The sequence below is a fragment of the Xenopus laevis genome, chromosome 5L, assembly GCF_017654675.1.
Source record: "Xenopus laevis strain J_2021 chromosome 5L, Xenopus_laevis_v10.1, whole genome shotgun sequence".
Classification (NCBI taxonomy): domain Eukaryota; kingdom Metazoa; phylum Chordata; class Amphibia; order Anura; family Pipidae; genus Xenopus; species Xenopus laevis.
Window position 1 is genome coordinate 6584094 of NC_054379.1, and position 27791 is coordinate 6611884.

At 40.3% G+C, this 27791-nt stretch overlaps 1 protein-coding gene across 3 annotated transcripts; it reads right to left on the reverse strand.

The window, feature by feature from the left end:
* Positions 1-2132: 2132 nt before the first annotated feature.
* On the reverse strand, positions 2133-27791 carry socs5.L (suppressor of cytokine signaling 5 L homeolog). Of its 3 annotated transcripts, none has more exons than XM_018262538.2 (3): positions 27300-27789; positions 15713-15939; positions 2133-5988 (listed from the first exon to the last, which is right to left on the reverse strand). In XM_018262538.2, the coding sequence occupies exon 3, from the start codon at positions 5974-5976 to the stop codon at positions 4366-4368; it is 1611 nt and encodes a 536-aa protein (XP_018118027.1). In that variant the 5' UTR covers positions 5977-5988; positions 15713-15939; positions 27300-27789; the 3' UTR covers positions 2133-4365. The 3 variants fall into 3 exon arrangements, with proteins under 3 accessions (XP_018118027.1, XP_041418425.1, XP_041418426.1); XM_041562491.1 differs by lacking the exon at positions 27300-27789 and adding an exon at positions 22945-22964; XM_041562492.1 differs by lacking the exon at positions 15713-15939 and having other exon boundaries at positions 27300-27791.

Below are 27791 nucleotides of genomic sequence, written 5' to 3' on the forward strand. Positions count from 1 at the left end.
TGAAGTAAGCCTTATCAGAAAGGTCCACCTAAATAAACCAGTAAACTCTCAAAGTAGTGCTTCTCCGAGTCCTCTGTCAAAAGAAACTATGTATTTCTTTCTTTCTATTGTGTACTCATGGGCTTCTGTATCAGAGTTCATGTTTTCAGCTGAAACTTCCAGGGCTAGGGCTTGAGCATGCTCAGTTTGCGCCTCTCCCCCTCCCTCCTCCCCTCCCTGCTGTAATCTGAGCTCAGAGCTGTAAGTGAGCAGTGAGAGACTCAGGCAGGAAGTGATGTCACACCAAGCTAATATGGCAGCTGCTATCCTAAACAAACAGAGACAATGTCTAGAGCTGTTACTCAGGTATGGTAAAGCATTCTGCAGAATAAATATAGCATTCTAGCTTGCACTATTGTGGCTAAGATGTTGGCAATAAACTGTCTTGGAGCTTTCCTTCTCCTTTAAAGCCAGTGGTTGTGACTTCAAGCTCCCATTGGATGACCGACCAATCTCAAGGGTGCCCTTAACTAACAACAAGGATACAGATATAGGAAATAATTTGGATATCAGTCATAGTGCTTCAGGCTGAGCCACTTCAATTTGGAAATCACTTTTAAGCAGACTGGGCACTATACAAATCCCTTAGTTAGCCACATCTTGCCCATGGGAATACCGCTGGACAAGGGTACCACCACCTGCTTCTTTAGCCCAAATTGAGACCGTAAGAAATCAATAGCAACTAGCTCTCGTGAGAGTGTCCCTTTCATTCCATAAGTTTCCAGAGACACCAGTAAAGGTTTGGGACCTGTTATCCAGAATACTCGGGACCTGGATTATGGATCTTTCCGTAATTTGGATCTCCATAGCATATACAAGTCTAATAGAAAATCATGTAAACATTAAATAACCCCAATAGGCTGGTTTTCCTTCCAATAAGGATTAATAATATCTTAGTTGGGATCAAGTACAAGTTACTGTTTTATTATTACACATTTTTAAACATTTGGATTATTTGGATAAAGTGGAGTCTATGGGAGACGGCCTTTCCATAATTCAGGGGTTTCTGGATAACGGATCCTATACCTAGTTCTTTGGAAACCTACAAGTATTTTCTTATGAAAAAGCTCTGCCCTGATACTTGAAAAGCTAAAAATCCAATCTCTACTAATAAACTCTTTTCACCTTTCCCCATTAATTAAAAAAGCAGTACAGACAAACGAGTGCAGCACTGAATGGATTTTACCATAAAACTATGGAAGGCACAGATACACTGATATAGACTGATATAGGGATAACGCTTGCATATAATGTATAGATGCACCAAATCCAGAATTCGGTTCTGGATTCGGCCTTTTTCAGCAGGATTAGGCCAAATCCTTGTGTCTGGCCGAACCAAATCTGAATCCTAATTTGTGTATGTAAATTAGGGGCGGGAAGAGAAATCATGTGACTTTGTCACAAAACAAGGAAGTAAAAAATTTTTTCCACTTTTACCTCCCGCCCATAATTTGCACATGCAAATTAGGATTCGATTCAGTATACGGCTGAATTTTTCACAAAGGTTTCGGCAGAATCCCAAATAGTGGATTCCTAATATAATGTCCCAACTCAGAGCTGCAAGTAAACATCTCCCTAAAATCCCCATAGAAGTTACAATATCTTACATGTTTTGTAGCAGTTAAGCAATAAGAGAGCACCCATACTCGGACATACACAAACACACAAGAATAAAAACACTAACGTTTCTGAATGTCCCACTAGAGAACATATTCAATACTGTTCAGTGCTACTTCCCCTTTAAGGTTTCAGTTTCACCCCCCCAAAGAAAGTAGCAGAGTACACTATGAACCCCGTCCTGAGGCTCAGGGGTTCAATGTTAAAGTGCCAATGCAGTCTTAAAAAGTTATTTACAATTGCAACGAATGTACAGTACCATAAATACTAATGAAATGGGGTTTCCGGTCTGCTGCGGGGGTCACTGAACCAGAACGGCACAAGAATAAAGCAAGAAATTAGTAGAACCCCAATTTTACGTTTTCCAGGGGATCAGAAAAATCCAGGAAAATGTAAAATAAGGGAAATGTATTATGCATAATATATAGGTGGGACCACAAACAACAATGTAAAATGAGGGGACACTTATAATCAGGGGATGTAAAATGGAGGTTCCACTTTATTTGCACCTTATTGTGCTTTATAATATAGTTAGAATATAATCAGAGCACCTTTATAAAATGTACCATTAAAAGAAACATGTTGGTTGTGTATTAAACACCACAACTGAATGTTCAAATACTTGTATCAATTCAGACTGGGAAGAGGAACGCATTGGAGATTTGGTGACATTTATTATTTTAAAACCATTGAGGCTTCAGTTCCTTAACATGCGCTTTGTTGTAGTTTTAAATTTCTTCCTCCCAAGACTTTACAATTTATTTATTGCAGTAGGGGAAAAGGTGGCGTCTCAATCACGACTACTCTGCTTTTGAACAACGGCATGAAAGTGGGGACCCAAGTAGTGATGTGGGGGGCTGGCCTAAACTAGCGGGTGGGTCAGGTTGACTTACACACAATCTCAGCGGGCCACTGCTCACCCCTCCTGCAACCTTACAATGACCCACTTCCTCCACCCTTCAATGCTTTATTACAATACCCCTTCGGTAACATCAGGGCAGAGAGGGCCTATAAATACCGTAGTGCACTGGGTTAGGATGGGGGTCAACCTGCACATCACTAGACCCAAGAAACCGCCCTATTGAATAACCTCTTGTTAACTCTCCATGCTAATTGCCTGCACCCGTAGGTGTAGTCCTGCGCGGTACATATTTATGAAACCCGGACCCGAAGCCCACTACCCAAATCGCAACCTACATATTTACCCACTTTGATCTGCCTTATTACTATAATAACTGCCTTATCCACAACCCAATCCGCCGACCACCATTAAACAGGAAGTGCTGTTGCTGCAAACGGAAGTGACATCATCAAAAGCGGGCAGGGCAGAAAAAGGTTTGTAAAATAGACAATATAACAGAAGATAAGAAATTTAGATGAGACACGCAACCTGACCCACATTTATACCGCACCCAAAACTCCTACCCTCATCGGACAGGGTACTTTTTTTGCGGGTAAAACGCAGGTACCCGACCTGTTGCAGGACTCTACCCACAGGTGCACAACGTTTGCAAAGGAATGAATGAGAGGCAATTCCGAGCATTTTGTTGCTCATCCGCAGAGCTGTAAAACCTACAGGGGCAACAAAGTTCCCCATGGGAAAGGTCAGAGATGCACCACTAACTGGACAAAAATTGTTTAAATCTTTTCACTTGTTATTCTGTTGCCCCCCTGTGAATGGTTTCCCATTTCTAGATGAAAAGCAACCTCAAACCGCTGTGCTTCATATAATAGCACCTAGAACCGCCAGACTGACCCAGCGTATGCTGCATTCATTCATATTAGCACCTTAGTATTTTTTATTTTTTTATTTTTAGGCTCAACCACTATGTGCAAATTTGTAATGGCATTAGATAAAAAAAATTCTGCACAATTTTTTCATTTGTTAAACTTCACCCTTTTCAATAGGCTATAGCAAGGTGTAGGCACCATCCAGCACCCCCCAGCCCCAACGAGCAGGCACAAGGATTCTGGGGACTGTAGTTCTATAACATTTTGACCTAAAATGGATTAAAAAAAAAAAAAAAAAAAAAGAGGGGGAAAATGATGACATTCTATGTTGCCAATTAAGTACTCTAATCAAAGTGAAAATCCATGCTCCAACGCTTTCCAAGTGGACAGGTGACACCACGTCTACTGGTACAATCATCCCGAAAAAAAAAAATTCAGCTAATTCAAGACTTATTTCTTTTGTTGAAACGAGTTTTTAAGCACCAGTTTAATAGCTTGATTTGCTTGGTATGTAACACAATATTGCTGATTATTCCGTCATACAATTCAAACGAAGCTTGCAATAAAAGTTGGGGGGTAAGCAACTGCCTTCAGGGGGTCCTATAATTACATGTGTTCGTTCAACTGGTTCTTTAAGTTACTGCACATTTGTGGATAGATATCGGTTAGAAAGCCTCCTAAATACGGCTACGGCCTGGAAGGAGAAGCAAGTGTTAGTAGAATAATATATTAGTGTCGGCATTCAATAGAACATGCAGTACAGTGTTCTGCTTCATGGTTCCAAAGAATGTACTTCTGTCTCCTCAAGGGCAGAAGATCATTGACTCGAACATTTAAAGCTTGAAGTGAGATACGGTCATAACTAAATACAGGTAAATGTGCTTTATAAACTGATACACGTTAAGCATATCCTAAGTCTATGAGGTGCTATTTCAGAAGGTTTGGGGGGAACTGGAGAAACACAAAGGCTGCGCCACTTTATTTGGACTTAACGGGTTCCCTTTCCAGCCACCGGACACGGACTTTCTGTTTGTAATGGTACTCCTTCAGGAAGTCTTGTAGCATTGAGGGCAGGGGAAGGAAATCGATTCCATCATAGGTAGTGGACCTACAGATAACCGCCCGGCAGATATACTGCAGACTGAACGGGAAGGTTCTGTTTAAGGGGACAGTAAGCAAAGGTTCGAAAAACATGCAAGAGCTAGGATCTTTATAATGTTCTAAAAGCCCCGTGACGGTGGATGAGTGAAACACACACGGGTCGTGAGCGTCAAAGCTAAAGTTATGGTTCCACTGCTCAATGCGAGCGTGCAAAGATCGGTTGTAGCGCCGGAAGCTCACGGAGAACAGATAATCCTCTTGTGCCGAGTCCCTGAGCAAAAATGTGCCTTCCGGCTTGCCTTCCAGGAGAGCCTCTGCCTCGTATCGATCCATGACGCCCCAGTAACACGGGTTGCTCATAATCTCAATCAAGTCCGGCACAAGGCAGTGAATGTAGTCAATCTGCGTGTGGACTTTCCAGGCCCCTTGTTTGTTGATTTGGGTATGGCTGTCTCCGGAAAACTGCCGTTGCTTCTGCCTCCGGGACTGCAGACAGAGAGTGGTGGTATCTTCTTCAGACTCGCAACCCCCTTGACAAGCGGCATTCGCATCCCCAGACATGTCGGCCATGCCAGGTGCTAGTTTTGGTCCAAGCTTATAAACTGGGTTCACTTGTGCGGCAGCCTCAAAGGTGTGGATTTGGGCGTTGGGAGGTGGGTCGACACCCTCTTCGATACTAAGTCGGCGCCTTTCGCGCAACCGATCTTCTTCGTCCTCAGTCGAAATAGACTGGTCAAACGTTTCCAAAAAACTCGGATGTGGGCTCACAGGGGCTGTATGTTGTTTTATCAGATGCCATTTTTGTGCCAGGTCTGATCCAGGGGGGAAAGGACATTTCTCGAGCATGAGCTCAGACAGATGTATTTTTCTCTTGTTAGTAAAGAGGGGCTTTGATGGTCTGTTATAGGTTCTGATTGGGAAACACAGGCCAACAGTCTCATTAAGTCTTTGCCTTAAGCTGTGACTCCCTACAGCTCTGCTCCCCATAGTCTCCATGTCATGGACAGAGCTTGTTCCGTGTCTTCTTTCTCTCCTTTGTAGGCCACTCCTTGTTCTGCAGATTTTTTTGTCAGGGTCGAAAGAATTTTGAGTTTTAGTGGAGCAAGAATGTTTTTTCTTTGCACCCCAGGGCGCATGGCGGGTGTAAGAGTCCCTGCGAGCTAGCCGGGTGCCGGCACTCAGCCCAGAGTCATTATCTTTTTCTACACTGATCTCAACAACTTGGGGCATTTCACTAACACAGTTCTGACTCCTCCTACTTGAGCTCCCGCTGGGACCGGGGCTTAGCTCAGAGGTAATGTTCTGTTGCAATGGTCCAATAGAAAGCCTGGCAGACTGGTCAGAGGCATTTTCAATTTTATCCATCCCTCGTAAACATCTGTTTGCGTTAACATCGACTGCGTCATTTTGGTTTGCATCGTCGTCGTGGCTGAAGAGATTCTGGCATCGGTACTTGAAGGTGTTCCACATCTTTTCCACTTTTTCCATTGATCAACTGACCTGCACGAAAGAAAAAACACTTAATAAACTAGAAATTGAAAAGAAAAAGCAATAGCTGTAAGGACAATTAGCCTGGCCTGTGAGTGCACCCCCCCACTCTATAAACATACATATCGCCTGCTTTCTATAAACACATATAATAAATAAATATATATATATATATATATATATATATATATATATATATATATATATATATATATATATATATATATATATATATATATATATACTGTTCTCTATAAACATATACTGTATATATAGACTGTTCTCTATAAACATATATATATCGCCTGCTCTCTATAAACATATATATCGCCTGCTCTCTATAAACATATTTATCTCCTGCTCTCTATAAACATATTTATCTCCTGCTCTCTATAAACATATATATCGCCTGCTCTCTATAAACATGTATCGCCTGCTCTCTATAAACATGTATCGCCTGCTCTCTATAAACATGTATCGCCTGCTCTCTATAAACATGTATCGCCTGCTCTCTATAAACATGTATCGCCTGCTCTCTATAAACATGTATCGCCTGCTCTCTATAAACATGTATCGCCTGCTCTCTATAAACATGTATCGCCTGCTCTCTATAAACATGTATCGCCTGCTCTCTATAAACATGTATCGCCTGCTCTCTATAAACATGTATCGCCTGCTCTCTATAAACATGTATCGCCTGCTCTCTATAAACATGTATCGCCTGCTCTCTATAAACATGTATCGCCTGCTCTCTATAAACATGTATCGCCTGCTCTCTATAAACATGTATCGCCTGCTCTCTATAAACATGTATCGCCTGCTCTCTATAAACATGTATCGCCTGCTCTCTATAAACATGTATCGCCTGCTCTCTATAAACATGTATCGCCTGCTCTCTATAAACATGTATCGCCTGCTCTCTATAAACATATATAGCCTGCTCTCTATAAACATATATATCGCCTGCTCTCTATAAACATATTTATCTCCTGCTCTCTATAAACATATTTATCTCCTGCTCTCTATAAACATATTTATCTCCTGCTCTCTATAAACATATTTATCTCCTGCTCTCTATAAACATATATATCGCCTGCTCTCTATAAACATGTATCTCCTGCTCTCTATAAACATATATATCGCCTGCTCTCTATAAACATATTTATCTCCTGCTCTCTATAAACATATTTATCTCCTGCTCTCTATAAACATATTTATCTCCTGCTCTCTATAAACATGTATCGCCTGCTCTCTATAAACATGTATCGCCTGCTCTCTATAAACATGTATCGCCTGCTCTCTATAAACATGTATCGCCTGCTCTCTATAAACATGTATCGCCTGCTCTCTATAAACATGTATCGCCTGCTCTCTATAAACATGTATCGCCTGCTCTCTATAAACATGTATCGCCTGCTCTCTATAAACATGTATCGCCTGCTCTCTATAAACATGTATCGCCTGCTCTCTATAAACATGTATCGCCTGCTCTCTATAAACATATATAGCCTGCTCTCTATTGCCCCGCCAAAGACGTCACAAAAGAGGTGGGGCAAGCAGGCATGCGGCTATAAAAACGGAAATCGGAGGCCGGCAGTTGAAGGTGGCGGAAGAGCTCGACCCGGACCGGTCATCCACTCGCAAACGGGGGTAAGGGGTCGGCCTGAGCCAGACCGACCCACGGGTATCAGGCCGGCCTGCATATCACTACTATAAAAATATATAGCCTACTCTATAAACATATAAACATGGTTGCTTGGTAACTTGGACCCTAGCAACCAGATGGCTGAAATTGCAAACTGGAGAGCTGTTGAATAAAAAGCTAAATAACTCAAACCACAAATAATAAAAAATGAAAACCAATTGCAAATTCTCTGAGAATATCCCTCTCTACATCATACTAATAGTTAATTCAAAGGCAAACAACCCCTTAAACAACAAGTTTAAAAACCAAACACTAACATATTTGCTGTAACCAGTAAAATAAAAGGTCATAGCACCATTGCATACACACGATTGGAAGCATTTACATGCCCAGCCACACCCACTGCCGGCCCTAATAATGGCCACACCCCTTCCCACCCACTGAAATGGAGGTGTGTGCCAGATGCATCAATTATCTGTTAAATCCAAGCATTGCAGAAAAGGAGACTGGCACTTTAGCCCACTAGTCCTGCAAGGGAGTCTGGCCTCACAAATAATGTTGTTAGAGAACAAATAATAAAACATTCCAGCATAAAATAGAAATTAGCTTTTTTTCTAAAGAAACTGAACTGAAATTTCCTGAAAAACAAAATAACCAACAAGCATTTTAGCAGAAGTTCTGTGCAGCTGAAAGGCATTTTTCCTTGAGTTGGAGAAAGTCTTGGCACGAGCTCGCGCCAAAAGAAACAGCGAGGCTGGAAAGTGAATGGATCTCTGTTCCACTTCCTCTAGATAAATCCGTCTATTTTATTTTACAGTCTGAGCATTTACATCACATCTGCCCTTTACACTTCACCACTTTTATACACGAAAAAGAAACAGATCAACCCCGGCAATCCAAGAAGAAACACCGCAGAGCTAAAATCAGCAGCCCTCTCCCCGGGGTTGGGTCGTCACTTTAGAAATGATTCCCTAAATTGGCCACATTCATTTGGGAATTCGTTTTAAGGCCACACTGGTTATGGGAGGGAGTTTGTGTTAAACGAAATAATGTCACAGCTTTTGGGTCCAGTGTTCATGAGCGAGACAAATAGGCAACATCTGTTTTCTATAGTTGGACCTCACTTCTACATCTCCAAATTCTCTCTAGTAAAGCAGGAAAACAACCAGTTTATCTCAATATATTGCATTATCTTTATTTACAGTAGGAGGTACATTATCCCTTATAATACATGAGTGATACTCAGAGTTCCCTGTATAACTCAGCCTGCAGCCTTGTGCCTTTATATGGTCACAGAACAACCCCTCAGTGACTTCTAATATCCTTATCATTTACAGTAGGGGGTACATTATCTCTTATAATACATGAGTGATACTCAGAGTTCCCTGTATAACTCAGCCTGCAGCCTTGTGTCTTTATATGGTCACAGAACAACCCCTCAGTGACTTCTAATATCCTTATCATTTACAGTAGGGGGTACATTATCCCTTATAATACATGAGTGATACTCAGAGTTCCCTGTATAACTCAGTCTGCAGCCTTGTGCCTTTATATGGTCACAGAACAACCCCTCAGTCACTTCTAATATCCTTATCATTTACAGTAGGGGGTACATTATCCCTTATAATACATGAGTGATACTCAGAGTTCCCTGTATAACTCAGTCTGCAGCCTTGTGCCTTTATATGGTCACAGAACAACCCCTCAGTGACTTCTAATATCCTTATTTACAGTAGGGGGTACATTATCTCTTATAATACATGAGTGATACTCAGAGTTCCCTGTATAACTCAGCCTGCAGCCTTGTGCCTTTATATGGTCACAGAACAACCCCTCAGTCACTTCTAATATCCTTATCATTTAAAGTAGGGGGTACATTATCCCTTATAATACATGAGTGATACTCAGAGTTCCCTGTATAACTCAGCCTGCAGCCTTGTGCCTTTATATGGTCACAGAACAACCCCTCAGTGACTTCTAATATCCTTATCATTTAAAGTAGGGGGTACATTATCCCTTATAATACATGAGTGATACTCAGAGTTCCCTGTATAACTCAGCCTGCAGCCTTGTGCCTTTATATGGTCACAGAACAACCCCTCAGTGACTTCTAATATCCTTATCATTTAAAGTAGGGGGTACATTATCCCTTATAATACATGAGTGATACTCAGAGTTCCCTGTATAACTCAGCCTGCAGCCTTGTGCCTTTATATGGTCACAGAACAACCCCTCAGTGACTTCTAATATCCTTATCATTTACAGTAGGGGGTACATTATCCCTTATAATACATTAGTGATACTCAGTTCTCCATCCTGTATAACCCGTGCCTTTATATGGTCATGACACTCCTCTGTGACTTTAAGATACGATCCACAAAATAAAAAAAGGTTACAATTGAAATGCAGTGCTAAAGGGGTGTTTCACCTTTAAGTTAACGTTTAGAATGTCATTGAAGGGCTAATTCTAGGCAATTTTTCAATTGGTCTGTATTTTTTCTTTTTTCTAGTTTATGAATGATTTGCCTTCTTCTTCTGACTCTTTCCAGCTTTCAAATGAAGAGTCACTGACCCCATCTAAAAAGAAATGCTCTGTAAGGCTAAAAATGTATTGTTACTTTTTATTACTCATCTTTCTATTCAGGCCTCTCCTATTCATATTCCAGTCTCTTATTCAAATCAGTGCATGGTTGCTAGGGGGATTTGGACCCTAGGAACCAAATGGCTGAAATTACAAACTGTTGAATAAAAAAAGCTAAATAAGTCATAAACCACAAATAATAAAAAATGAAAACCAATTGCAAATTGTCTCAGAATATCCCTCTCTACGTCATACTAAGAATTAATTTAAAAGTGAACAACCAGCCTGCCTGGGTCAGTGACCAATCACAACAGAGGCCTATGGCAATTGTTTGTTTCATCATCTCAGACCTGGAGAAAACTCAAATAAAAGGAATCAAAGTACAAACAAAGGAGACATTTACTCAAGGTACAGCCGGCAGCCAGTGTACATGAAGGTATTAGACAGCAGGGATTTCTACTGCGGGAATTTATAGTCTCGGCAGAATCCTTCTCATAGCACATTAATCTGGGCGCAATTCCCTGGCAAACCCTTTGGCAGCTTAAACATTAAATATGGCCCAGGCCTGTGTGTTTGATTTTGGGTGAGATTGGACTGAGCCTTTGTTAATATCAAAAGGAATTAAAAGGAATTTAAAGGACAATAAAAAAAAAGTTCAGGTTCATGGTGAACAAGCTCTTTTATACAGTACATACTGGGGAATACGCTAAATATTGGGCTCTGAGTAACAAGGATTTCAGGGTGTTCTGTAAAGTACAAGTATGGGACCTATTAGAATACTCGGGGTTTTCCGGGTAACGAATCTTTCCAGAATTTGGATCTTCAAACTACTAAAAATCACGTAAACATGAAATAAACCCAATAGGCTGGTTTTGCTTCCAATAAGGATTAATTATATCTTAGTTGGGATCAAATACAAGTGACTGTTTTTTTTTTACAGGTATGGGACCTGTTATCCAGAATGCTCATGACCTGGGGTTTTCCGTATAACAGATCTTTACATAATTTGGATCTTCATACCTTAAGTCTACTAGAAATTCATATAAACATTAAATAAACCCAATAGGCTGGTTTTGCTTCCAATATGGATTAATTATATCTTAGTTGGGATCAAGTACAAGTTACTGTTTTATTATTACAGGTATTGGACCAGTTATCCAGAATGCTCAGGACCTGGGGTTTTCTGGATAAAGGATCTTTCTGTAATTTGGATCTTCATACCTTAAGTCTACTAGAAAATCATATAAACATGAAATAAACCCAATAGGCTGGTTTTGCTTCCAATAAGGATTAATTATATCTTAGTTGGGATCAAGGACAAGTGACTGTTTTTAAAAAATTGGATTATTCGGATAAATCGGAGTCTATGGGAGATGGGATTTCTGTAATTCGGAGCTTTATGGATTAACGGATCTCATACCTGTACTTTTGTATAACTGCTGCTAGTCTACGTCTGGTGCTGCCATTGGCTAAAGTTAACATAATTCAGCCTAGCAATCACAATGGCAGCTTCCTAAACATTGCCGTTTTGTACTGAGTGATAGCACTGCTAGCTCTGGCACATGCACTTGCATTTCTGCCCATAGTTTCACAAGTCTTTTACGTGGATGGCAACAGAAAACCACAATATCAATCTGCAAAGCCAAAAAACATTATCTCTCTCTCTCTCTCTGGGTTCTCACTGCAGATGCCAAACCTAAAGAGCTACATCTTCAGCCAAGTCTGACGGGCTGTGCACTGGGTATGTCTGGCCAAATGTCCTGCAGGCTACAAGGAAAGGGATTATAACACAACAGGAAGGCTATGGCCAGAGATAAAGAAAATTGAAGCAAGACCATGGCAGCTTAAACGAGTATTCTAGGGATGCATTGAATCCATTATTTTGAATTCGGCCGAACCCCCGAATCATTTCCGAAAAATTTGTCTGAATACAAATGACCTCCCCGCCCCTAATTTGCATATGCAAATAACGATTTGGATTTGGTTCGGCCAGGCATAATGATTCAGCCAAATCTGAATCCTGCTGAAAAAGCCCAAAATAGTTAAACACAACGAAACACAGAAACTAGGGAGAAAGAGGCAAATAATTATACACAGGATAATACACAGGTTTTTATGGATATTAAACTACCTACACACAATGGCAGACCCAAAAGAGCAGCAGTCGTACAACATAATGCTTTTAACATAATGTTGAAACTTACTCTCCAGTCCTCCCTCCTACAGATACAGGTATGAGACCAGTAATCCGGAAACCCCTTATCCAGAAAGCTCCGAATTACAGGAAGACCATCTCCCATAGAGTTCAATATAACCAACTAATTACATTTTTTTTTCCTTTTTCTATGAAATAATAAAACAGTCACTTGTACTTGATCCCAACTAAGATATAATTAATCCTTATTTGAGGCAAAACCAGCCTATTGGCTTTATTTAATGTTTATATGATTTTCTAGTAGACTTAAGGTATGAAGATCCAAATTTCGGAAAGATACGTTATCCGGAACCCCAGGTCCCGAGCATTCTGGATAACAGGTCACATGCCTGTACTTGATACCAACTAAGATATAATTAATCCTTATTGGAGGCAAAACCAGCCTATTGGGTTTATTTAATGTTTAAATTAAATGTTAGTAGACTTAAGGTATGAAGATCTGAATTACGGAAAAGTCCATTATCTGGAAAACCCAGGTTCCGAGAATTCAGGATAACAGGTCCCATACCAGTCATAAGTGTCAGGCAACTCTCTTTGTGTCTTTAGCCTTAAACGGGTGGTTTGCCTTTAAGTCAATGTTTAGTATGTTATAGAATGTCCAATTATAAGCAACTTTTCAATTAGTCTTCATTATTTATTTTTTTATAGTTTTTGGATTATTTGCCGTCTTCTTTTTCTTCTTCTGAATCTTTCCAGCTTTCAAATGGGGGTCACTGACCCCATCTAAAAAACAAATGCTCTGTAAGGCTACAAATGTATTGTTATTGCTACTTTTTATTCCTCCTCTTTCTATTCAGGCCTCTCCTATTCATATTCCAGCCTCTTATTCACATCAGTGCATGGTTGCTAGGGGAATTTGGGCCCTAGCAACCATATGGCTGAAATTACAAACTGGAGAGCTGTTGAATAAAAAGCTAAATAATTCAAAACCCACAAATAATAGAAAATGAAAACCAATTTCAAATTGTCTCAGAATATCCCTCTCTACATCATACTAACAGTTAACTCTGTTAACGGTACTATACTATATTATATTGTAATCTGGACCCACAAGGCTATTTTTCTGCACCTAGGTCAGGAATTTGGTAAAGTTGAAGGAATGTTACCAATGTTGTTACATGCTGGAAGGCATACAAGCAAAGCCGCCTCAGTTGTTATGTCAGCCGCCTGTAAAAAATACACACATGGCCCTTTAAGAGCATGTTGTAACGGACACTTTATAATCTAAAACTCAGAAGCACCCGTGCATAAGTCTTGATTCCCCCCAGTCACTCTCATTATAAACAACACAGACTGGTTCACATTTTATTAACAGGACAGTCCCGTGCCATTCACAGAATTCAGAATTAGGGGCAAATCAAAGGGTGAAAATAGAGTTCAACACAACGTGTCACCCCCCCGGCTCGCTATCAAACTCACGCAGGATTTTACAGGCATATTTAGCAAAAAGAACAAAACAGAGCTCTGTCCCTCCAAATCCTACACAAGTGAATAGAGAGTTGGGTGAACTGTATTTTCACTGTTTAATAGCTAGTTCACCTTTAAGTTTAGTTTTGTTATAAAAAGGTTCTATTCTTAGCAGCTTTTCCATTGGTCTTTATTTTATATTCTTAACAGTTTTTGAATCATTTGCATTCCTCTTTCAGGCTTTCAAATAGGAAGATAATGACTGCAGTATCCAAAAACTGCTGCTCTGTTAGGCTACATTATTACCTATGTTTCCACTCAGTCCCTCTCCTATGCACCTTCCAGTCTTGCGTACAAACCATTGCCTGGTTGCTAGTGTAAGCTGGACCCTAGCAACCATAACAATTGGAGAGCTGCTGAATAACTAAAAATAAAAAATTGTGACTGCATTGAGTGCATATCGTCACTCAATGGGGTGTTATTTACTAAAATCAAAATTTATCTCATATTTTATTTAAAAAAAAAAACACGACTAATCTCCCATGCCCAATTTTAGCTTTTTTATTTAAAAAAAAAAACTCTATTTAATTGGATCGCAGAAAACCTTAACAAAATCGAGCAAAAACCTGAATCGATGTAGACAGTGGTATTCTGAGACAATTTGAAATTGGTTTGAATTTTTTATTATTTGTGGTTATTTAGCTTTTTATTCAGCAGCTCTCCAGTTTCCAATTTCAACCATCTGGTTGGTAGGGTCAGAATTCCCCTAGTAACCATGCACTGATTTGAATAAGAGACTGGAATATGAATAGGAGAGGCCTGAATTAGAGTCCTGCGCGAAACCAATTTGTTAAAAATGAACCCGACCAGCAACCGGACCCACATACTTCCCTGCTTGGAGCAACTACCCCAGGGGTCCCCAACTGCCAGGCCACAGACAGTCCTGAAGTGGGCTGCCGAACAATTATAGCGGCGTGCCTAATTTAACGCCGACCCCTCTTCGCAAAAAAAATTTGGCTCTTCTTTGGTCCCTGGGCCAAAAAAGGTTGGGAACCCCTGCGCTACCAACGCAAGTACCTTATCCGCAACCCGATCCGCTGACCATCAAGAAACAGGAAATGCTGTCATTGTAAACCGGAAGTGACATCATTAGAAGTAGGTGTGATCAGAAAAAAAGGAGTAAAACTCGCTATTGAGACTAGACCCGTAAACCCCGAGAACTGCGTCTATACCCGCTCCCAAAACTTCATCCTGCAACCCGCAGGGTACCGCTGGTTTTTGCAGATAACCCGTGGGTAGCCGACCCGCTGAATACAAAGATGAGGAATAAAAATGAGCAATAACACTACATTTGTAGCCTTACAGAGCATTTGTTTTTTAGATGGGGTCAGTGACCCCCATTTGAAAGCTGGACAGAGTCAAAAAAAGGCAAATAATTTACAAAGGAAGAAAACATAAAGACCAATTGAAAAGTTGCTTCGAATTAGTCATTCTAAAAACATACTAAAAATGAACTGAAATATGAACCACATATAATGCAAGTGCTACCCAGCAGCAGAGCCGGATGAAATACTTCTATAAAGCCCAGAGCATGACAGTTGCTGGCAGTTAAGTGGGTCAGTTTCCCACCTCAGAGCAGCTGTTAGGGGGGGAAGCGAGGGACTAATTCCACTCCTGTAGGAGCAGGACAGCGAAATATTATTCATTCATCTATTTGATGGGCATGAGGGGCATAATCTGCTTTTTCTGTCTGAGCAGCCTTTAAGTCTCTGCTGGCCGATTAAGAGCAGACAGACGGGGGAATACAAGTAATAAATAAATAAAAAGCAAAATTGAAGATTTAATTTTCATGGTAAAATGACAAAAATAAACATGGCCACAGAATTACCTTAATGATGATATCTCTGAGCCCCATTCTCCATGGTGAAAGATGAAAGTTTACCGGTTTAAAGAAACATGGGAATTAAAGCATATTTCCAGTGTCGGGATGCCTGTAAGTGCCGACGACGTTCCGGTTCCAAGGCAATGGGATCACAAGAGCGACCCACGAAAAAGAGGAAATATCTCCGATTTCAACATAAATTGGCCCCACTGCTCACAGCTCAACATTCGCTCCTGGAAGGGAAGAAATAAAGGGAGTTTAATTCATTATTAATATTATCAACAGGTCCCACCGTGGGCCCAACTCTCTCAGCAATTACATACAGCAACTGCCACACTGTATAGGTTTTAAAGAGGCCCACAATAAAAACCCTGAAAAAAATTTATTTTTTTGCCTAATAAAGGAAAGCATAATTCTAGGCAACTCTGCTATATACATTCACTATACGTGTTCTATGTTTTTTTTAAGCTATTTGCATTTGTATTGCTATTGAAATCAGTGTAAGTCTGTCCCTTTTTATTCTCTGCACTGGTGGTTCAGACTGTTGATACAATGTAGGAAAAGACAGCTAATTAACAGAGCAGTCTTTGCTGCTGGGGAACTAAGGCTTTTGCAACATTGCTTAAAAACTAACAACAAGGAGTTAAAGGAACAGCAACACCAAAAAATGAAACTATTTTAAAGTAATGAAAATATAGTGTACTGTTGTGTTGCACTGGTAAAACTGTTGTGTTTGCTTCAGCAACAGTACTATAGTTTATATAAACAAGCTGCTGTGTAGCCATGGGGACAGCCATTCAAGCACAGGATACACAGTAGATAACAGATAAGTACTACTATAGTTTATATAAACAAGCTGTTGAGTAGCCATGGGGGCAGCCATTCAAGCACAGGATACACAGTAGATAACAGATAAGTACTACTATAGTTTATATAAACAAGCTGTTGAGTAGCCATGGGGACAGCCATTCAAGCACAGGATACACAGTAGATAACAGATAAGTACTACTATAGTTTATATAAACAAGCTGTTGAGTAGCCATGGGGGCAGCCATTCAAGCACAGGATACACAGTAGATAACAGATAAGTACTACTATAGTTTATATAAACAAGCTGTTGAGTAGCCATGGGGGCAGCCATTCAAGCACAGGATACACAGTAGATAACAGATAAGTACTACTATAGTTTATATAAACAAGCTGTTGAGTAGCCATGGGGGCAGCCATTCAAGCACAGGGTACACAGTAGATAACAGATAAGTACTACTATAGTTTATATAAACAAGCTGTTGAGTAGCCATGGGGGCAGCCATTCAAGCACAGGATACACAGTAGATAACAGATAAGTACTATAGTTTATATAAACAAGCTGTTGAATAGCCATGGGGGCAGCCATTCAAGCACAGGATACACAGTAGATAACAGATAAGTACTACTATAGTTTATATAAACAAGCTGTTGAGTAGCCATGGAGGCAGCCATTCAAGCACAGGGTACACAGTAGATAACAGATAAGTACTACTATAGTTTATATAAACAAGCTGTTGAGTAGCCATGGGGGCAGCCATTCAAGCACAGGATACACAGGAGATAACAGATAAGTACTACTATAGTTTATATAAACAAGCTGTTGAGTAGCCATGGAGGCAGCCATTCAAGCACAGGGTACACAGTAGATAACAGATAAGTACTACTATAGTTTATATAAACAAGCTGTTGAGTAGCCATGGGGGCAGCCATTCAAGCACAGGATACACAGGAGATAACAGATAAGTACTACTATAGTTTATATAAACAAGCTGTTGAGTAGCCATGGGGGCAGCCATTCAAGCACAGGATACACAGATAACAGATAAGTACTACTATAGTTTATATAAACAAGTTGTTGAGTAGCCATGGAGGCAGCCATTCAAGCACAGGGTACACAGTAGATAACAGATAAGTACTACTATAGTTTATATAAACAAGCTGCTGTGTAGCCATGGGGCAGCCATTCAAACACAGGATACACAGTAGATAACAGATAAGTACTACTATAGTTTATATAAACAAGCTGCTGTGTAGCCATGGGGGCAGTCATTCAAGCACAGGATACACAGTAGATAACAGATAAGTACTACTATAGTTTATATAAACAAGCTGTTGAGTAGCCATGGGGGCAGCCATTCAAGCACAGGATACACAGTAGATAACAGATAAGTACTACTACATTTTATATAAACAACCTGCTGTATAGCCATGGGGGCAGCCATTCAAAGCGGAAAAATGAGAAGCGGCACAGGATACACAGTAGATACCAGGTAAGCTCTGTAGTATACAATGGGATTCTGCAGAGTTTATCTGTTATCTACTGTGTATCCTGTGCTTAAATGGCTACTGTGCCTGCTGTTTATAAAGCAGCACAAGGGAGACATAACTAAATAAAGCTGCTGGAGAGCAAACACAGAATAGGAAAGTTAATATCATGTAAGGAGGGATCTTTTATACAGAATGCTTGGGACCTGCTGGGGATTATCGGTAACGGGTTTTTTTCCCATAATTTGCAACGTTGTGAATAAAATCTTACACACAGAGATCTAATTAAAGAACCCAACCCCATCAGTGTGTCATCAACATGGATTTCTTCCCATCCATTATAAGTCATTATCTTGTTATAAATAATCAGCAAGTTGGGCAAGAAGAAGAGACAAGGGAAGTGGCGCTGCTGGGAAATAAATCAGAAGACTATAACTATAACTAGCTGTGTGTGTATCCTAAACCTCCACTTCTGCAAAGCCAAGTACTGATTTCACGACCATTATTTTAAAGGAGAACTAAACCCTAAAAATTAATATGGCTAAAAATGTCCTATTTTATATAGTGAACTTATTGCACGAGGCTAAAGTTTGAGCTTGTCAATAGCAGCAATGATCCAGGACTTCAAACTTGTCACAGGGGGTCACCATCTTGGAAAGTGTCTGTGACACTCACATGCTCAGTGGGCTCTGATTGGCTGTTGAGAAGCTAAGCTTAGGGCTCGTACTAATTATCCAGCAGAAAATGAGCTTCCCTGGCTGTAATATAAGCTGATGCTACAGGTTTGCTGATTATTCAATTCTGATGCTAATTGCACTGGTTTCTGTGCTGCCATGTAGTAATTATGTGTATTAATTACTAATCAGCCTTATATTGTGACATTTCTATTCTATGTGTACTGTATATTGTGAGTGGGTCCCTAAGCTCAGTAAGTGACAGCAGCACAGAGCATGTGCAGTGAATCAGCAGAAAAGAAGATGGGGAGCTACTGGGGCATCTTTGGAGACACGGATCTTTACTGCTAAAGGGCTGTGGTTGCCTTGGGCTGGTACAGAAGCACAAAACATCATGTACAACATTTCTACCTACTTCTTTAGTTAGGCTTTAGTTCTCCTTTAAAACAAAATCCAGAACAGCAGCTACCTATGAAAATTCACTAGTCAAATAAAAGTATCATCAGGTTCTATGAAGGACTGACAAAATCAGCTGGGAGCAGTCAGATCAACAGAAAAGCTGAATTGGAAAACCTGATATTAAAGGGTGGTTCACAAATTCTAAGCAATGTTTCAATTTGTCTTCATTGTTTCTTTTTCTTAGTTTTTTAGTTATTTGCCTTTTTCTTCTGATTCTTTCCAGCTTTCAAAGGGGGGGGGGGGGGGGTCACTGACCAGATCTTAAAAAATCAAATGCTCTGTAAGGCTACAAACGTATTGTTACTTTTTATTACTCAACTTTCGATTCATGGCCTCTCCTATTCAAATTCCTCTTATTTAAATCAGTGCATGGTTGCTAGGGGAATTTGGATCCTAGCAACCAGATGGCTGGAATTACAAACTGGAGAGCTGCTGAATAAAAAGCTAAATAGCTCAAAAACCACAAATAGTAAAAAATGGAAACCGAATGCAAATTTTCTCAGAATATCCCTCGCTACATCCTATTAACTAATTTAATTTAAAGGTGAACAATCCCCTTTATAAATACTGTCATGACTGACCCACAAACCCTAATGCATCAGCGCCTCAGACATTTGCTGCCTCTACCAGTTTCATCTCACACCTTTGCAACTCTAATCCAGAAAAAAACTAATTTTCACGTTTAGGTTACGAAAACATAGGACCATGGCTTAATTCCTGGCATTTGGCCTCATGCCCAATCAATAGTGTGAGTTACAGGTACAAGTTAAGCCAACGACAAAGGATGAGCCCTAAAGGGCAAGTAAACAATGACTTCTGCACCATGGGTTAAATACGCTGTGTTCCAGTCATGACCAGTGAAAGCCAGTGCTGATGACGATGATGATGATGAAGAAGATTCTGCAGTCGGGGGGAAAGACAGAGCCTAGAGGCATCTTGCAGTAATGTCATTTCCATTCCAGCACACAGACATCTATTACTTTCATGCTTTAGTGGATATCCAGAATGCAGGCGTTTTCCGGATAACAGATCTTTTCCATAATTCAGATCTCCATACTTTAAGTCTACTAGAAAATCACCCAATAGGCTGGTTTTGCCTCCAATATTAATTATATCTTAGTTGGGATCAAGTACAAGCGACTGTTTTATTATTACACAGAAAAAGGAAATAATTTTTTAAACTGTGAATTATTTGATTAAAATGGAGTCCATGAAAGACAGCTTTCCTCTAATTTGCAGCTTTCTGGATAACGGGTGTCCGGATAACGGATCCCACACCTTTATTACAGTCTTTGTAGTGCCAAGTAAATGGTAATATCAACTTTTATTTCCCCCCGATTTTTCCCATAGCACAACACAGAAGGGTAATACAATAATGTATTTACAGTTCTAAAGCCGGGTATATTGCAATGTAAAAATGAAACAAAAGTGTAAAATTTTTGGAAACTGAATTAAAAGGCCAGTAATAATTATGGATGCACTGAATCCAGGATTCGGCCTTTTACAGCAGGATTCGGACAAATCCTTCTGCCCGGCCGAAATGAATCCGAATCCTAATTTGCATATGCAAATTATGGGCAGGGAGGAAAATCGCATGACTTTTTTGTCACAAAACAAGTAGAAAATGTTTACCCCTTCCCACCCCTAATTTGCATATGCAAATTAGGATTCGGTTCGGTATTCGACCAATCCTTTGTGAAGGATTCGGGGTTCGGCTGAATCCAAAATAGTGGATTCAGTGCACCCCTAGTAATAATATCTGACTATGCAGAAACAGAACAACCATTAAGCAGAATAGAGATTCCTCCCAAAATATCTCTTACTTTTATTCTGGGTTCCAGTAAATTGTGCTGCCTGGATGTGATAGGGGGTAACCATTATCCAATCCTAATCTATATCTTCAACCATATAAATGGGCATCAGCTCCAGACAGTCACCTCTTTTTCACTGTTCAAGTGCCAAACACTGGGAAACAACCCAAATGTGCCCATGGCCACTGCTCCCACCTTTATACCATGAGCTTTACACAAGCTATCCTGCAGGGGTGGCTCGCCTTTAAGTTAAATTGTCCATTAGTCTTCATTTTTTAAATAGTTTTTGAATTATTTGTCTTCTTCTGACTGTTTCCACCTTCCAAATGGGGGTCACTGACCCCCATCTAAAACAAATCCTCTGTAAGACTACACATGTATTGGTATTGCTACTGTTTTTCTAACCAGGCCTCTCCTATTCAAATTCCAGTCTCGTTCAAATCCATGCATGGTTGCTAGGGGAATTTGGACCCTAGCAACCAGATGGCTGAAATTACAAACTGGAGAGCTGCTGAATAAAAAGCTAAATAACTCAAAAACCACAAATAATAACAAAAAGAAAACCCAAATGCAAATTGTCTCAGAATTTCCCTCTCTAGATCATACTAACAGTTCATTTAAAGGCGAACAACCCTTTAAGTTAGGATTCCAGGAGTAAGTGGTAGAACTAAATGTATCCATCCCAAATCTCAACATAACTGGCCTTCTGTCAGCCCCCCCCTCCCACTATCTGCTCCACATTTGGGAGCCACTGCAATAGTGAACAGTTCCGTTATCCAAAATGCTCGAACCTGGGGCTTTCCGGATAAGGGATTCATTCTGTAATTTGGATCTTCATACCTTAAGTCTGCTAAAAATAATTTACACATGAAATATATCCAATTGGCTGGTTTGCTTCCAATAAGGATTAATTATATCTTAGTTGGGATCAAGTACAAGCGACTGTTTTATTATTACACAGAAAAATGAAATCAGTTTTCAAAATTTGAATAATTTGGATAAAATGGAGTCTATGGGAGATGGCCTTCCTGGAATTCGGGGGTTTCTGGATAATGGATCCCATACCTTTATAAATGTGACATCACCAGACATGCAAGTAACAGGGCACACCTATCAGTACCTTACCTTAATGGTAACATCCAAGTCATCAATCAAATATATAGAGCTATGCTATTGGGTCATCCAAAACTGGCAGCATCTGACTGTCAGCCCATGAACCAATCAATCAGGTAGCCTGACTATATGCCCACGTATAGCTGCTTTTGTATATGAATGAACTTATTGCCACTAGAGATCAATCATTCTGCAACTACTCGGATGCACTTTAAACAATGCCGTCATCTCTTCCTGTTATAGCTGGTCACATTTGCAGCAGGAAAATCCCAATTGTTACAAAAAAATAAAAAAATTACAATGACTGCGTCTTCTACACTGCCGTTGTGAGGGGCCGCTCAGCTTTTCTATGTTCAAATAAAACCATTCATAGAATAGTGGTTGTAAAAACATGGAGAGAATAGGAGGAAATACACACGCAAGTCCCATAAATAAATGTATTTTTGCTCAAAAGCATCCAGGTGTCGTGTATCATTATTAAACATTGCTACGGTGCACAAGTCTTTCTTTCCAATTAATTACTAATCAAAACAGTAATGGTTTCTACAGTTCTACATTATATATAAATATATGATTATACAATTACTGTATATAGAAAACAAAGGGGCTGGTGAGAGCTGCCCAGGGCACACAAAGAGGAGGCACATGCTATGGAGCAGTCCAGGAATTACTTGGGAATATTTGCCAGTGCAACACAATGAAAAGATTCTAAAACATCAAAATGTGACATTTGCGAAACAAAGTACAGTCCGACCCTCCGTGCGCCCCCGCTGTACCCCATTAAACAGACAATAGCAGGGCAGGGGCTTCCGTATAATGGCGTTAACATTGGGTGCTACAATTCGCATCGGCACGACAAGTGAGAAATAAGAAACGAATCTCCTACCGTTAAGAAACGCAGAGAAGTGGCAGGAGCTCGAGTGCCGAGAAGCTTCTCTAAAAAGGGGAGTGTACAGCAGAGCCTTCAGCATTGGGAACAAAGGGAAAGTAATCGCTCTGCTACAACACGCAAAGCAATCTGCAGGCAGGGGCAGCGAGGAGGTCGAGATTTCACAGGGAATCAAGAAATGACCCGCTATGGATTTAGCTAAAAATTTGGACCATTTACAAAAAAAAAAAAAAAAAAAAAAAGATGCTGGAACTGCCCAGGTCATTTTTAGTAGACAAACTGATTCGGTCATGATTTTTATGATGTTTTTACTTCTAAGTGACACTGTTTACACTGCAAATAATTGACTCTGCCATATAAATCTCATTTCTGAACCAGCAAGTGTATTTAGTTGTAATATTGGTGTGTAGGTGCATCTCAGGTCATTTTGCCTGGTCATGGGCTTTCAGAAACAGCCAGCACTTTAGGATGGAACTGCTTTCTGGCAGGCTGTTGTTTCTCCTACTCAATGTAACTGAATGTGTCTCAGTGGGACCTGGATTTTACTATTGAGTGCTGTTCTTAGATCTACCAGGCAGCTGTTATCTTGTGTTAGGGAGCTGTTATCTGGTTACTTTCCAATTGTTCTGTTAGGCTGCTGGGGGGATAGGGAGGGGGGTGATATCACTCCAACTTGCAGTACAGCAGTAAAGAGTGACTGAAGTGTATCAGAGCACAAGTCACATGACTGGGGGCACCTGGGAAACTGACGATATGTCTAGCCCCATGTCAGATTTCAAAATTGAATATAAAAAAAATCAGTTGGCGCTTTTGAAAAATGGATTTGAGTGCAGAATTCTGCTGGAGCAGCACTATTAACTGATTCATTTTGAAAAAAAAAATTGTCCTATGACAGTATCCCTTTAAAGGTGTTTTTCGCCTTCCAAACACTTTTTTCAGTTGAGTTTGTTTATGGTGAACAATCTGAAACCAAGACTTTTTTTAAGTTGCTTTCCATCTTTTATTTTTTACCGGTTTCCCAAAATTGAAGTTAAATGTTCCTGTCTCTGGGGTTTCAGTCTGGCAGCTTAGTGATACAGCAGCATCTGAATGGTTACAATTCGCAGATTTATCAAGGGTCGAATATGATAAATTTTGAAAATCAAATTCAAATGTTTTTAAAAAACTCAAATCAAGTTTGGTTAATTCCCTTTGGACTATATAAAAAAAAAAAATCGAAAATTCTAATTTTCTATTTGACCCTTAATAAATATGCCCCTTAGTTGATCCATTTCTCAGCAGTATCTCTGGAGTATTAGCAACTATTGTATCAATTCTAACAGCTGCCTGTAACTCAGGGATTCTGCTCAGCAGGGACAAAAGATAAGAAATGTATCAACTAAATGTATCCATTTAGAACAGCTAAAGGGTCGGTGACCCCCCCCCCTTCCAGAGCTGCTTAAAAAAAGTGAAAAATTAAACTTATAGAAAGTAATTGAAAAAAGTCTTTATTTCTGGTGAACTGTCTGAAACCAAATGAACTGGAAAAAGTGTTTGATGGTAAACAACCCCTTTAAGGTATGGGAGATCTAAATTCTGGAAAGACCCCTTATCTGGAAAACCCCAGGTCCTGAGCATTCTGGAGAACAAGTGCCACCATACCTGTATTTAGAAATTTTTGTAAAAAAATAAATAAAATAAAGCACCACAAATGAAAATTCAATTTCAGCAGAAACCTTGTTGTTCAGCAAAATGGAATACAGAGCCCAAAAGGAACTTCTAAAGCACAGGACTGCTGGGACTGACATGTCCAGGAGATGCATTTATTATGGATTTTGCTCAGAATTAAATTGGCAAATTAGGGCTTGGATTTGGCCAAATCCAAACATTATAGATACTGTGGCTGAATGAATTTTCTTACAAGTGTATAGTTCATGATATAATGTGTCCTTTATTCTCTGTCTTTGTTATCCTCTACTGGACATGCTATAGCAAGGTACAGGTATGGGATCCTTTATCCAGAAACCCATTATCTAGAAAGTTCTGAATTAAGGAAAAGCCGTATCCCACAGACTGCTTTTTATCCAAATTTTATAAACAATTTCCTTTTTCTGTGTAATAATAAAACAGTCGCTTGTACTTGATCCCAACTAAGATAAAAGTAATCCTTATTGGAGGCAAAACCAGCCTGTTGGGTTTAGGTAAAAGATTATTATCCAGAAAACCTCAATCCCTGACCATTGTGGATATCAGGTCTCATACCGATCAGCTACCATTATAAAAAGGTGTATATAAATTGATGTCACAATGGGGTGTTTATAGCAGGCTGTTAGCAAAACTGCCAGCAGGTTAGGAGCTATAAATGTCTGGATGACAGTTGGACAGAAGAAAGTGCCAGCATCAGATATCTATGACAGGCAGGCAGCGCACAGCAGGTAGATCCAATCCTATCATTTGCCGTGGGAGCTTTTATGCTCGCTTTAGACTTGTGCAAGCCCTCGGCATAGTGGGGACATTGATGCCAATATACCCAGGTGATTTCAGGGAAATACAGTTGCAACAGCAGAATGTAACTGTGAGAAGGTGCCAAGTTGCCCCATTTATCACTAGCTGACTAGCCTGGATATTGTTATGCCCAAGTACCAGTGACAAGCTGCTAGCCCAGATGATGGCTTACACTGGCCCATGCAATAAGCTGCTAGCCTGAATGCGGATATGCAAAGGCCCTATGACAGGCTGCTTGTGCCAAAACTGCTATACACAGGTCCCTAGGATAGGCTTCATATATAAGGGCCCTTGCAACAGGCTGTTACATGCAGGTATATCCAGTTCCCACTGACAAGACATGTAGCCTCAATGCTGGTTATTACTGGTCCCTAAATACAGGCTGATAACCCACATACCTTTATAAACAGGTCACTGACAGGTTGACAGTTGCCGATATGTATTGACACACTGACTGCCAGTTATTGCTGCTCCCAAAAACAGGCTGATGCCCCAGAAGCTGATATAAGTGCACTTGTAGCTCAGATACGGATATACACTGGTCCCTATGGCAGGCTGTCACATAACAGAGTATATATAGGTTTGATACCATGACAATAAAAAGTATTACATTTTAAAAGGGAGTGCTGGTCTGCTGATAATTGATATATATATATCCCTATAACAGACATACAGCCTGGATGACATTTGTTACAAAACCAGGCATCCAATCTGTTGGAGCTATGTTACATATACAGGTTCCGTTATCCGGAAACCTGGTATCCAGAAGGCTGCAAATTAGGGAAAGGCCGTCTCCCATAGACTTCATTTTATCCACATTTTTACAGATAAATTGCCTTTTCTGTGTAATAATAAAACAGTCGCTTGTACTTGATCCCAACTAAGATATAATTAATCCTTATTGGAGGCAAAATCAGCCTATTGGGTTTATTTAATGTTTATATTATTTTCCAAATCCAAATTACAAAAAGATCCGTTATCTGGAAAACCCCAGGTCCTGAGCTTTCTGGAAAACAGGTCCTATAGCTTTTATTAAAAAACAGTAGTTTGTACTTGATCCCAGCTAAGATATAATTAATCCTTATTGGAGGCAAATCCAGCCTATTGGGTTTATTTAATGTTTATATGATTTTCTAGTAGACTTAAGGTATGAAGATCCAAATTACGGAAAGATCAGTTATCTTGAAAACTCCAGGCCCCAGGTATTCTGGATAACAGGTCCCATACCTGTAATAATAAAACAGTAACTTGTACTTGATCCCAACTAAGATATAATTAATCCTTATTGGAAGCAAAACCAGACTATTGGCTTTATTTCATGTTTTATATGATTTTCAAAATCCAAATTACAAAAAGATCCGTTATCTGGAAAACAGGTCCTATAGCTTTTATTAAAAAACAGTAGCTTGTACTTGATCCCAACTAAGATATAATTAATCCTTATTGGAGGCAACACCAGCCTATTGGGTTTATTTAATGTTTGCATGATTTTCTAGTAGACTTAAGGTATGAAGATCCAAATTATGGAAAGATCTGTTATATGGAAAACCCCAGGTCCCGAGCATTCTGGATAACAGGTCCCATACCTGTACCTTGTACTTGATCCCAACTAAGATATAATTAATCCTTACTGGAGGCAAAACCAGCCTATTGGGTTTATTTAATGTTTATATGATTTTCTAGTAGACAAGGTGTGAAGATTTAAATTACAGAAAGATCCATTATCCGGAAGCCCCAGTCCCACAGCTGTGTATATATTAGGGGTCCCTGTGTATAATACGTGGGTAGGAGGAGGGAATGTAAATATATAAGGCGGGCACCTGGCACAGGGAATGAATCAAGTTCCCCAATGAGTGAACGACACTGACCGTAAGTGAAGTTGCCTCTGTCCGTCCGTGAAACCGGCCCGCAGCTCAGAAACATCCCTTGCCCCTCGGAACGGCCCAGAACCTTCCGGCCTTGTCTTCGCCTTCTCCACACTATAAAATCCGATTGTCCCAAAGCGGAGGCAACAAGGCCCGTGCGTTTCCTGCCACCCCTTTACTGACTTCCGGCAGCGGCTGCCGTGGGCCGGGACTCTCGGTGGCGGCGGGGTGGTCTCTACTGCAGCCACTATGGAGGCAGCGCCGCATCCCGAGTCCGACAGCGACAGAAAATAACCCGCCTCCGACTGGCAGCAATGAAACCCAATGGCGAGGTAGTTCAGCACCATTAGCCAATCAGAACGCGAAAAAGTAAAGACAGCGTGGCTCCGACAGCTGAATCAGCCAATCGGCTTCATGTTGGCTGCCAACCATGCGCATAGTGGGCGGAGAGAGCACTAAAGCTTGGTGGAGAAGGCGGAGCTGTAACCCGGTAGC